This window comes from Patella vulgata, chromosome 3 (assembly GCF_932274485.2).
Source record: "Patella vulgata chromosome 3, xgPatVulg1.2, whole genome shotgun sequence".
Lineage (NCBI taxonomy): Eukaryota > Metazoa > Mollusca > Gastropoda > Patellidae > Patella > Patella vulgata.
The window spans coordinates 64,861,249-64,874,413 of NC_065881.2; the positions used below are offsets into that span (position 1 = coordinate 64,861,249).

The 13,165-nt window shown below is 32.6% G+C and overlaps 1 protein-coding gene across 2 annotated transcripts; it reads left to right on the forward strand.

Annotated features, from left to right (window-relative positions):
- The first annotated feature begins 548 nt into the window (after window positions 1-548).
- On the forward strand, window positions 549-12,999 carry LOC126815145 (microtubule-associated protein 9). 2 transcript variants are annotated; one of them, XM_056099433.1, is made up of 13 exons: window positions 575-696; window positions 2,781-2,839; window positions 3,425-3,588; window positions 4,567-4,873; window positions 5,488-5,594; window positions 5,952-6,045; window positions 6,577-7,323; window positions 7,661-7,765; window positions 8,963-9,185; window positions 9,622-9,783; window positions 10,173-10,318; window positions 10,610-10,751; window positions 11,080-12,999. In XM_056099433.1, exons 3-13 carry the CDS (start codon window positions 3,429-3,431, stop codon window positions 11,191-11,193), a joined length of 2,307 nt encoding a protein of 768 aa, XP_055955408.1. In that variant the 5' UTR covers window positions 575-696; window positions 2,781-2,839; window positions 3,425-3,428; the 3' UTR covers window positions 11,194-12,999. The 2 variants fall into 2 exon arrangements, with proteins under 2 accessions (XP_050396654.2, XP_055955408.1); XM_050540697.2 differs by lacking the exon at window positions 2,781-2,839 and having other exon boundaries at window positions 549-696.
- Window positions 13,000-13,165: the final 166 nt, after the last annotated feature.

The window sequence follows — 13,165 nt, forward strand, 5'->3', positions numbered from 1 at the left end:
TAAAGTCAATCGGATATTAACTTTAGCCTCTTAAGCTTCCACAAGCAATTGTGGACGATGGAATGAACGGACAGGGGCGACGACAATTATATGACCACATTTCAGTGTGGGCGTATAAAAACGTATTATTTTATTTTGAAATTCAGGCGTAATAAATTTGAAGCGTGACATCCTGAAAAATTAAATTTCAAAATTTGTAGTCTGAGAAATGCTAATCTTTCAATTTTCTGAATGGTTTACTGGATATCATAGATAGGGACATTAGAGTTCATTCCCTTGTTCAATTTTTGGTAAGATTCGGGCGGTGCGGCCCCTAATTTATTTGTTTTGGAAGACAGTCTCCAATGTCACTGTTTTAGAAAAACATGAAAATGAAATGGGGTTTAGGGTCCTACAGTTCTTTCAGAAAAGAAACGTGTATGAAAATTGTATTCTCGTTCAATACTTTTACTAAATTTTATTTTTATACTATCAGATATCTTTCTGTCAAGTTCAAAGACCCACTTTCCGTTCTTGTTTTTTCAATAGGGACTGGACAATCGAGGTTATACTTGCTCGGTAACGCGTAAACATGGAGGCGATCGATAAAAATTGAATGTTTGATATCAGAAGTTTATTCTTTCGGAGGATTTTCTTTGAAGATTTGGATATAGAGTTTATTGAGGTGGTTGGAATTTATTTAATGATTTGAAGGAGGTAGGTTGGAAAGGTTGCAGACATGATTTCTGATTAGATTGAAAGAGAACGTAACAACTAACAATAAAATAAGATCATTCAATATCAAGTCAGAACAGGCTCGGGTAAAAGAAAAAAAAAATATATATATATATAGTATAATATAGGCCTAGATCAACTCAATAAGCTAATTGGTCATATTTATACACCCGTAGTACTGGTATCATTTATAATAACTTCAAAGGATTCGATGTCTTTAAACTACGGCTAAACAACGTCAGCATCGCAATAATACAGTACAGTAGGCCTACTACTAGTACTAGTCTGAATCAATTATAATTGTAGCCTATTGGGCAATATTGATATTATTATTGTTTAAGTAATCACAAAACTATAAACCGTTAAAGATATTTTACTGCGCACAAACTGTGTAATTTAATGATATATTTCAAATATTTGGGGGATCACCTGGCTACATGGGTTAGACGCTGGCTCGCTAGCCTGGAGGTCGGGTGTTCGATCCCTGCATTGGCCGAGAAAGTTCATTCAGATTTTCCGGCGTGGTTTCCCCTTGTCAGTGATGCAGGATGGAGTGCCTGACAAGGACAGCTGTCTAGTCGTTCGGATGGGACGAAAAACCGAGGTCCCGTGTACACATTGGCATGCACGTAAAAGATCCCTTGGCAGTTGGAATTCGATATAAGAGTAGGCCGTAGCGCCGCTGCCCGGGTAAAATTTCCCTCATAGCACACTGTATGGCGTATGACTGTCTTCATTAGCCCAGGTTAAGAACAGAACAGTAGGACGTTAAACTCCATTTCATTTCATTTCATTTCAAATATTTGGACTAAAAACATATTCAAACTATCTATCAAAAATCCCTCTCAGAACGTGGGGGGTTCAGATTGGATGGCCAAAATAGCGTGTGAGCATTGTATCGTAAGGTCTAGCATTGAGTCAACCTCATGGGTTTGCCGGGTCCTCCAGTTTCCTCCCACTACAGACACCAACGTGCTAGCGAATTATTGAAATAAAATTGAACCATATGTTACTAATGTTAGTCCTAAAATGACCTAGTTTGTGTTGAGTGGACATTTACCCTCTTTCTCTCGCTCTCTCTCTCTCTCTCTCTCAAAACTTTGTTTTTGCAGACACACCTCAAGCTACATGCATAAATAAACTGTTGTAAGACACCATGTCTGCCACCTCTATTCATTGTGGGAGGGTCCATTTTTCAGAATGTATTTTTCATTACTTACAATCCATTTATCATACACATTGAGGCCTAAGTAAATCCTTAATTATTTTCCGCCAACTTAGTTTGTATGTTGACACCCCTCAATTATGTTCCTAATCCCAAAACCTCCTAACCATTTTATCAAGAAATAACAACCACTCCCTCAGTCAAACTAGCACACAATCAACTGGCAGACAACAGTCTGGTTACCAGTTAGTGATACACTGACATTTTTGCCCAGTGCTTGCTCCATGGGTGCTTTTCGGTTCATCCAGTATTTTTCTAGTAAGATTGGGTGTCTATACTTTCCATATCAAATTTGCCATACTATCATTGGAAATAACCACCCGATAAATACTTTTGGGACAATGTATCCTTAAACACGGCCTATGAGTAACTTAGATAATGTTGAAAATCTAAGTGATTATTCTGTATGTTTTGTATAGTTTATTGTGTATTGTTACTGTGGTCATCCAAAAAATTGGTGAAAACATGCACACCCAGTCCCTATGTAGATGGTGAACCAGAACTGCAGTTCTAAGACCTTTATTTAATCAATCATCTTGAAGGAGTTCAGTATTATCCATAATATTCGAAATTGGAATGCAATATTGGACCATTTTAATCAATATTGATGTTGTTACTGAGAAAATATGAGATCCTGATAATATTCAATATTTAAGATACGATTATCATTTTAAAATCACCAGTAACGGTACACAAGTTGTGTACTCTGTGGACATCATAGTTTCAGAAGTAATTACAAATGGCTGATTCACCGAACATAATTCATTTTAAATAATGTATACAGTAAAATTTAAAAAATTGAATGTAAATCAATTTACATTGTATTTTACACTATTTTAAGGTTACCGTACAGAGAATAGTGTATTTTTACACTATTTTAAGGTTACAGAGAACAGAGCTGTAAGCTTATGCTTTTTTAATTATTTTGGAATGCAATAGGTTAGCATTATAGCATGTAAACATGCTTATAAACGTGATTAAACATAACTTATGTTGCATGGAAAGAGTTTTGCTAGATCAGTTTTAATCAATCAAAGCAGGTTTCAGTGAATCAACAGATTGGTCTTATACAGATCAACTCGAAGATAATCTTCATTAATTATGAATTAGAGCTGGAATCAAGAAGGAATGGAGTATTTTTAATTTGCAATTCAATATTGTTCTGTTAGTTGCACTATATCAATCATTATATTTGGTTCCAGATAATTCTGTTTTAATTATACACGTACTTTATAGAATTAAACTTGTAATTACTTACAAGAAATTAAATGAAGTAGGGTTTAACACCCTTAACTGTTCTGCAATAACTGGGCATTACTTTAGAGTATACAAATGGATTATAACACAATTTAAAAGAACTTTAATGAAAATTTTTGGATGGGAAGTACATTTCACTAAATATAATTTAAAACCGATTTAGTTTAGATATAAATTTGTTAATTGAACTTGATACTGGTTCTCATTGACTCATTTTCTAATTTGTAGAAAAATGGATGAAGTAGATTCAACGATGCGAAGGCGACAGCCGAAAGTTAGAAATGTTTATGATAATGAACTAAATGCTAAACTAGCACAGAGACGAAAAGATGGTCTTACAACAGATATGACAACATCAGATGATTCAGATGATGATAATGTGGGAAGCTTAGGTAAACAACTTTTTTTTATATGCCCACTTTGAATTTGAAATGTGTTTGTAATACTTTGTATGGCCCTCGCAGCCCTCCGCCTGTCATCCACAATGTCTTGTGAACACTCAATAGACTACATTTATCATCCGATCTTTATAGATATCTAGAGTTATTGCCTATTATTAAAAACTTTTAGAATCTTGTCACCTTCTGAACACTTTAACAACAAAAGTTTTCATCCAGTCTGTGAGGAAATGATTTTAAATCAGTGAAATGAATTTCCATTTCACTTTGTAGAATCTTCGAACATTTTAACGACAAAAGTTTTTATCTGTTCTATTGAAATTATATGCGTTGTTCAGATTAGTGAAACAAAGAATTCTATCTAAATTCAACAATTTCTGACAAATAAATTTAGGGTTATTGTCCTTGATGGTCATTAAACCTTGTCATAGACATAGTGCCTGTGATATTCAGCAACGACCCTAAACTGAACAGAAAGCTTACATGCTGTGAGTGTTATATTTGGTTTTCTGGCAATCGCTATATGACTGTGGGGGATTGGATGGCTGAATGGTTAGGGCGTGCGCATTGCATCATAAGGTCTGTCATTGAGTCAACTGTTGATTCCCTGGGTGTACGTGTCAATTGGTCATCTGTCCAACCTCTTGGGTTTTCTCCAGGTCCTCCGGTTTCCCCTACGTGCAAGCGAAGTATTGAAATAAAATTGAACAATATGTTAATGTTAGTCACAAAATGACCTAGTTTGTGTGAGTGTATGTTAAACCCCCCCCCCCCCCTCTCTCTCACTCTCTGTCTCTCTATCTCTCTGTCTCACTAGTTGTATTTATATCACTATAATTACACTACAATTAAGTATCATTGCTGTGAGGGTTTCATTTTTTCCTGAAATGACCTTTTAAAATCATTTCTTACTATTATCTAAAAGAAAGCCCTATTGATTAATACCTTGATTCTATATTTTTATATTTATAGATTTCAACAGTTCACTTAGAAATAGAAATCGTCCGAATTCAGCAAAACGTAGACAAGACCCAAGAGCAGAATGGCAACCCGATTTAGGAGCTACATTGAAGTTTCAAGATCGTGACAATTTGATGAATACCCTGGGTAGAGACGATTCTAGAACAAACAGATTTTATAAAAACTCGAACTTGAATATAAAAAATAAGGAATCGCCTCGAGATGATCGAAAAACTCCCACAAGCTTTACAGCAGATGACATCCTTAATGGTCGAAACACACCAACCAAAAATGATGAAAGAAAAAGTCCATTTCTCAGGTGAACTGATTAAATGAATATTTGATAGTATATTTTCGTAGTGCTATTATTATGTCTTTCGTTGTGTGCCAAAACATTCTTCATTTAATGTGAACCTTCAACTTGTAACAGACTCTAAAACAATGTTTCCATTTTTTTTGGTTTAAACAAAATCTGAAGCGCTTTTGTCAATAAGAAGATGAACTTCATGACATTTTGAGTTTGGGGAATAGTCTTTAGAAATATTTAACAAAGATTGAAAATGCTGGTAAATGCTATTTAACTTATATTATGATGTACAGTATATAAAAAAAGGAATATGCAAACTACAGAGTTATTCCATTGTTTTCTTTCCAATTTATGAAATCATGTGAATTGCGGTAGGCTTACAGTGTAAATGTGTAAGAACCCTATTGAGTTTCAAAATTCATTTCATTATGAATTTCAAAGACATTTTGCTTGAAAGAGTTCTCAATGAGATTTTTTGACAATACATTTAGAGTTAGCAGGGGCTACTTTGCCGTTGGTGGGAGTATTAGGGGCCGAACAAGTCCCTTTCTATGTTTCTGTGCTTGTTGGGATTGATATAATTATCCATCATTTTCATATTTGTGGTAATATATTTTGAATTTCAGTCGTAAAAGCCCCCTTTCTAATCTGAACGAGAATGATAGTGAATGGCAGCCAATATCTTACCAGAAAAAAAATCTATCTAATGACTTTCTATCTCGTGATATATCAGGTAATATACAGCATATAGAATATATTAAACAGTACTATCACATTTGGCCAGTCTATTCATTATTAGATTGTTCCTTCCTTTAGTGTATTTTTGATTGAAACAAAATAAAGATCTATGCTTAATTAGATAGACATTATTAATTCTTCATTTCTAATTAACTAATTTTGGTTATTGATTGATGTCATCCAAGCCAAATAATATGAGTTATGTCAAGTGGATGTTGGGTGACAGGAAGACAATGCAGAACACAGACAATTCAGTTAACAAACCATTAATTTTGATATTAGCCTACTCTAATTAGAAAGGTTGATTTAGTATTAACTGTTATGATTAAGATCTTTGTTTATATTGTTTTAGGTAGATCACCGGAATCATCATTAGATCCATTAGTAGAGAGTAGTGGTACTCTTGATTCTGCTCGTAGAAGAAAACAATTAGAAAGGTCACCAAGGTAAATTTGAACTTTAGTGATTTGATTTTAAGAATTTAAAATTAAGAAATTCAATGATTTAATTTAACATTTAAATTCAGTGGGTTAATTGAAATGTAGTGATTTAATTAAAAGAATTGAAATTCAGAGGTTTAATTTAAGAATTTGATGGTGTTATTTAAGAAATTTAGCTTATAAGCATTTGAAGGTTAGATTTAAGAATTTAAATGTTAGATTTAAGATTTTGAAGATTAAATTTAAGAATCTGAAGCTTAAATTGAAGAATATCAGAATTGATGGTCTAATTTTAAAATTTGAAATGCAAGTAAAGAAATGCTTTTTCTTTAAAAAGATTTGAAATTCTACCATTTTATCAAAATTCTAATATTCTATCACTTTATCAAAAAATCTTTTTATATTCTATCAATTTATCAAAAAATCTGATATTCTGTCATTTTATTAAAAAAATCTAATATTCTATGAATTTCATGGAAAAATTAGAAATTCTGTCATCTCTGAATCCTAATTGTTAATATAACCTGTTATTCTTAGACTAGAACCATTAGATAGTCCAACAAATAAACCTTCTCCACGGCCAAGAAAAGGTGAAAAAGTAGAAGAACCAAAGAAGAAAAGACCACCAAATATGGATCTTTTTGGCAGTCGTCGTAGTTTTTTTGATGAAGAAGATGAAGCAGAGATAAATGATCCATCACCAAGAGCTAAGCGAAGACTTTCGAAAGATAAAGAACTGAACAAAACAACTGCTTCTGGTCGCAAGACTCCAGTTGAAGGGCGAAAAACACCCACTGATGGTCGAAAAACACCCACTGATGGTCGAAAAACACCAGTAGGTGTAAATGGTAGGAGAACACCCGTAGGTGTAGATGGACGAAAAACACCAGTCGGTGGACGAAAAACACCAACAGATAAGAGAAATGGTTTAACAGACGAGCGAAGAAGTATAGGACGTAAGACACCAACAGACGAGGACAGAAAAACTCCTGTGGAAAGAAACAAATCGTTGATGGATATGCTTGTAGGGGATCAGGTCGATCATCCTACACCTAGAGAAAGAAAATCTAGTCTCCGTAAAGAAAGATCTCATGATTCTAATTTCGACGAACTCAATGAATATGATTCCCGGAATAGATCGTCGTTAGACAGACAACCATCCGTAGAAAGACGACGTTCTAAACGTCAAGTAGATGCTGATCAGAGTTCAGTATGTGAAGAATATGAAGTTGATCCTAATCCTCCTTTTATTACTAATTCTTCTGTAGAACCTAAACCTAGAAAGTAAGTTGAATAAATGTTGAAAGGAATGTGATCTAAATCAAAGACTAAAATCGTATTTGTGATTTACATAGTAATTGGCAAATGAATATGACTAGCACTGAAAGGGTTAAACTTAGCAAAATAAGATTGTTCCATCTATTTGTTCTGAAGCATGTATTCCTGATAGTTCCAAAACAAAAGTTCATTCAGATTACATCATCACATTAAATGGCATAATATGAGCAGATGTATTGTCTCCATAGATGATTTTGTAAACAATGCCATGTTTTAGGTGTTTGTGTTGCTTGTTCTTGACAATCCTTGATCAGTAATATCAGTTTTATTTCAATTTCTCTAGATATAAAAATCAAACAGAAGAACATAAGAATTCTGATATGGCTATTGATGTTATAGCAGATGCACAAAATGGTATGACATATATTGATCCTGATAAACAAACAGAGTAAGTAACATTAACTATTATAGCAAGAACGACCAGCTCTTTATCTAAATCTTACATAATGCATCTTTAGTACTTGATTGTTATAACATTTAATAAATTAAATAATACTCAAATTGGTACCAGATTTGTAATGACAGATTTCTGATAATTACTGCCAGAGTTATGGCCCTTGATCACTTTGAAAAATCTTGTGGACGCTCTAGAGGTCAAAGTTAATATTCGATTGACTTTAAATTTATACACAGCGTTTAAGGTTATGAGACGAAGAAGTCTATTCATTTTCAGCGATTTTCGATAATTACTGCCAGAGTTATGTCCCTTGATCACTTCAAAAAATCTTGTGGACGCTCTAGATGTCAAAGTTAATAACCAATTGACTTTAAATTTATACACAGTGTTTAAGGTCATTAGACGAAGAATCCTATTGATTTTCAGCGATTTATGATCCCGAGTTCTAGCCCTTGATCACTTTGGAAAATCTTGTGAGTCAAGTTGTGACGCTCTAGAGGCAAAAGTTATCATCCGATTGACTTCAGATTGATACACAGAGTTTAAGATCTTGAGACGAACAAGTATATTGATTTTCAATGAATTTTTATGACTTGAACAGCTAAATCCATGATGTTAAAAGTTTTGTCTACTAAACATTAGCATGGGGCAGAACTTTATAAAACCAAACAAATTCTAATGGTTTTCTGATAATTACTTCATGAGTTGTTATTCTTAATCAGATTTTAATGTATTATAAATGTTTCATTACCGAAAAGGGGATCACGTGGCTAAATGGGTAAGACGCTGGCTTGCTAGCCTGGAGGTCGGGTGTTCGATCCCTGCATTGGCTGAGAAAGTACATCCAGATTTTCCGGCGTGGTTCCCCCTTGTCAGTGATGCAGGACAGAGGTCAAAAGTGAATCTATCTTAACCCAGTTTAATCCATCAGCATGTTGTTTTAAGGGCTATATAGAAATAGTTTTAACCTGATATGGGATGGTTCTGTACTTGTTTTATCTCTCTTGAACAATTTGGTACAAGGTGGTTCTGAATTGCTATACTTGTTTCAACTCCACTGAATAACATGGTACATCTTGGTTCTGAATTGCTGTACATGTTTCGACTCTTCTGAACAATTTGTCAAAAACACGGCAACAATATTTCAATTTCTTTGGAGTCATGATCCATGTTATTTTAATATTCCAGAACAGAAAAGACTCAAACCAAGCAGACTACCACCCAAAAGATTAAACCCAAACCTCGCTATAAAACACAGGAATTTGAACCTATTAAGTTTGATCCAAATGACACGAAATCCATGAGACAAGCTATATTTGAAGAATGGTATAGAACAAAAACAGAAAAATTAAAAGAAACAATTATAGAAAAAAAGAAAACCGAAAAACAAAAAATTGAACACGAGCAGCAAGTAAGAATGACCCCTTTCTAAATGTCAATTTTAGTCAAATACTTTGGATGACAAAATTATCATTCAATACAATAATGTTAAAGTTTTACTAAGTATTGGGTAAAAATTTATGCACAGGCATTTGAAGGGATTAAAATAAAACTTCTTACTACTCTTTGACTATATAAAACAGTATTATATAGTCAAAGAGTAGTAAGAAGTTTTATTTTAATCCCTTCAAGTGCCTGTGAATTTATGGTATCATCAATTTTACTGAACACTATTTGTTTGCTAGGGCATATATTGTTGAAGAGGAGCTTTATAATGCAGAAAATATTGAGATTTTAATTTTAAAAATATAATATCAGGTCCATGACCAGATCATTTGCCAAGCAGTATTAAGATTTATCATTAAGAAAAAGAAAACATCTTTATTTATCAATAAAATTGCATCTAGGAAAAGAAAGAAAAGCAACTTGAAGCAATGTCTTCATTTAATGCCTGGGCTGAAAAGAAAAAAGATGTCTTAAAACAGAAAGCCAGAGAAAAATCAAAAGAACAAAGAAAAAAAGATGAAGAATTACAAGAAAAAGAAGCTAAGAAAAAAGATGCAGCCAAGGTTTTCACACATATGCATATATACCATACATTAAAATTAATTATGAATATATTCCACTTTCAATAAAATTTGTTTTATATTCAGTTGAAATGTTATATTCTGGGTAAAAATTAATTTTAATTGTTGCAAAATTAATGATGTACAGTATAACGCAGTTCAAGGATATAATATGAAAATACCTATGAAGTCTATGCAGGTGTGTTGTAATAAGATCACAGGGCTAACATCTGCAGCTTATGTAAGATCCCAGAGCATATTCATTATATGAGATTTTTTTACTTGTACAAAGCTGTATAATAAAACTTTTGAAGAAAGATTAGACTTGTCTATATTCCAAAAAATTTTAAAGTAATAAAATCCATTCCATTTATTTCGCCATTTTATTTAAGAGTTTTGAATCTTGGAGTAAAACAAAACAAGTGGTATTAAAAAAAGAAATTAATAACAAGGTGAGAACAGAAAAGGAAAGGGAAGAAGAAGAAAAGGCAAAAAAGAAAATGAGAGCTAAGTCTGCAGAATCAGCTTTTCGGTCATGGTATGAATAAATTGTTTTTACATAACTTTAGTAATAAAAAGTTTAGTATACGGAGTGCAGTATTATGAACATGAGTAGATCAAGTTTTGTTTTCAAGGTATTTCCATCCTTGCAGTTGTCATAAGTTGTCCATACAACACCATTCTAACTTGTATATTTATGCTTTGCATTACTATTCTTTATGTTTCACGAGTGGTTTAGATTAGTCTTTTTAACCAATCATTGGTCTTTTGCTCAGATAAAATTCAGATCACTACCAACACTGATGACATTTAATTCTTTTCTATACAGGAATCAAAAAAAGGAGGTATCTTTAAAGGTAAAAGCAAAAGATATGAAAAAGACAAAGCCTGATCTCTATGAAGAAGAAAAGTTACGAGCTCAGAAAGAAGAAGAAGCAAGAGAAAAATATGAAATATGGCTAGAAAATAAAGTAAGTTTTTTTCATTATTGGGTTAATTTGAACATTTGTGATTGAAAGGATGAATATTTTTCGATATTGTTCTCACATTATTAAAGAAAAATGAAAATAATGAAAATGAATTTTTTTTTTTTGTTATTGTCTTCAAGTTATTAAAGTAAAATGTAATAATGAGAATGAGGAAGAAACAGAATGAGGAAGTCTGTATATTAAGCTTTGGAATTGCATATTGCATTTAATTGGTTCATCTTACTACTGAGAAAGGGTTTTCATTTAGGTATCTTCAACAAGACTTGATGATCTTTTTTAGAATGATTTACATGTTCATTTTTTTTTTCAGGAAAAGAGAGAAGAAAAAGAGAGATTGATGCGTCAGCGGAAACATATTACAGATGACTCTGAATTCCGTCCTCCATGGAGTCCAGCACAGCGTACTATACCATTTGGTCGATAGATAATGATATAACAATATTGATATAGATAGTATTTAATGTAATTGTAAAAAGTGCTGATATCAGGCAATTATATACATCATCTTACCAAATTATAGAGGTTTTTACAAAATTTTCAAAACTTGAGCCAGAAGGAGTAAATCTTGCACATCAACCTCATCTGGGAAGTAAATGATCTCCCCACTTACCTGATCAATGATTCTGTGATAGATGTAGTTTGTATAATTAGTGAAAATCTGTGTAAAACTACTTCTTTTCATACAGCCATAGATAAGTAGGATTGTTGTCATACCCTCTCCGTCCACAATTCTTGTAAACACGCTATAGGAAAGAGATTTTGTGGGGGGGGGGGGGGGGGGGTCCAAGCTGGCTGGGATTGTATGGTTAATCCTAAGCAGCAACCCTACTGAAATTTAGATTTGTGATGCAACTTTGTAGAATGTAGATGTAACATTTTTTTTAAAACTTCTCCTGGTGGAGTATCTTTGTTGCCCAGCAACACTATGTTATTGAATTTTGTCCCCTAAAAATCGTTAGAAGAATTATTTCTGACCATTGAATCAACGGCAGGCATTTATTAATTCTTTTGTTATATTTTGTACTTTTGTGATATGTTAATTGTAGTTTGTCTCATAATAACATCCAATCATTAAGATCATTAACAGACCGGTATGGAAAGTTCCACTGTAAGTATTGCTGGAAATAATTTCTAAAAATGAAAATATTTTAATATTTGTTTTATACATTCCACATTTTATCACAATGTGATTAAAATACAGATCTACATTTCGTTTTTTTTTTATACATTTGATGGCCTTTAATATATGAAAATCTGACCGGTTGTAGTTGGAGGTCAAGCCAGGGGTCATATGAGCTGCTTTTGACCCTATGATGTCCGTCATTCAATCAACCAACCAATCAGAGTCAGTGCTTCAAGTGGATATTCGGAAATACAAAGTTTGCTTTGATTTGTTTTCTATTGCTGAGAACTTGGGTTATTTAACAGCTTTTTCAGATCATTAGTGTAGTGCAGACAAGTAAACCAAAATTTTGTACTATAAAAAATTAAAAGAAATAGGATCTGTGTTTTGATCAGATTAATTTTATCATAATTTTAGATATATTTTATTCTTATGTACTTCTCTTGCATCTGTTTATTCTAAATATACTTGTTAGAGAGGAATACTGTTTATTTATAAGTACTGTATTTGTAATTTAGACACAGTATTAGATATTTTCATTTGCATCTGTCATTCTTTTGAAAGTTGGAAATTGGTAGACTAAAACATGTCGCTGATGGTCCAAGCTTCATTTATTATTTTTACCACATGCTATATAAAAACAGAATCACATTGCACATTTCCAGACCTTGAATTTATATATCAATTTGTGTTATTGTATTCAGCTAACACTTATTTATAACATTTAGTTGCATGTTGACTTTGTATGATAATATTACCAGTATACAGTTTTAGATCTGTTAATCTGTCCATTTTATTGGTTGTGTATATACAATGCATTTCTGACATTATTTTAAAAGTTTCTTCAAGCAAAACACCCATTTGTTAGTCTTGACTAGAGATTAAGCTTCACTTTTGTCCTTTATGGATTAATTAGTGGACACAATATCAACTTAAAATAGTAAATTTTTAATTTCTTGATTCATAAATATTTGTTTACACTTATTAAATTCCATCCATTAATTTTCATAATTTCTACATTTGTGAAAATTTGATATTATTTATGTTATGTTAATTTAGAAATGGTGATATTTATTAAGATAATATTAAAATCAGATGTTGTTTTCATTTTATTCTTTATTAGTATAGGAGTAGAGAGACAAAGGAGATGTGGATTAAGTTAAGTACCATATATAAATGGGCCAGTGGCTTAATCATATTATGAGGGGGTTTGGGTGGCGAAGATCTCAAGGTGAATTCTGTTCCATGTTTGAGAAAGAGTAGTGCCATCAAC

Coding starts and splice junctions, on each gene's coding strand:
- LOC126815145 (XM_050540697.2), top strand. CDS start 3,429: ATGGATGAAGTAGATTCAACGATGCGAAGGCGACAGCCGAAAGTTAGA. Junction 9,186..9,621: donor AAATTGAACACGAGCAGCAA/GTAAGAATGACC, acceptor AATTGCATCTAG/GAAAAGAAAGAAAAGCAACT. Junction 10,319..10,609: donor GAATCAGCTTTTCGGTCATG/GTATGAATAAAT, acceptor TTTTCTATACAG/GAATCAAAAAAAGGAGGTAT.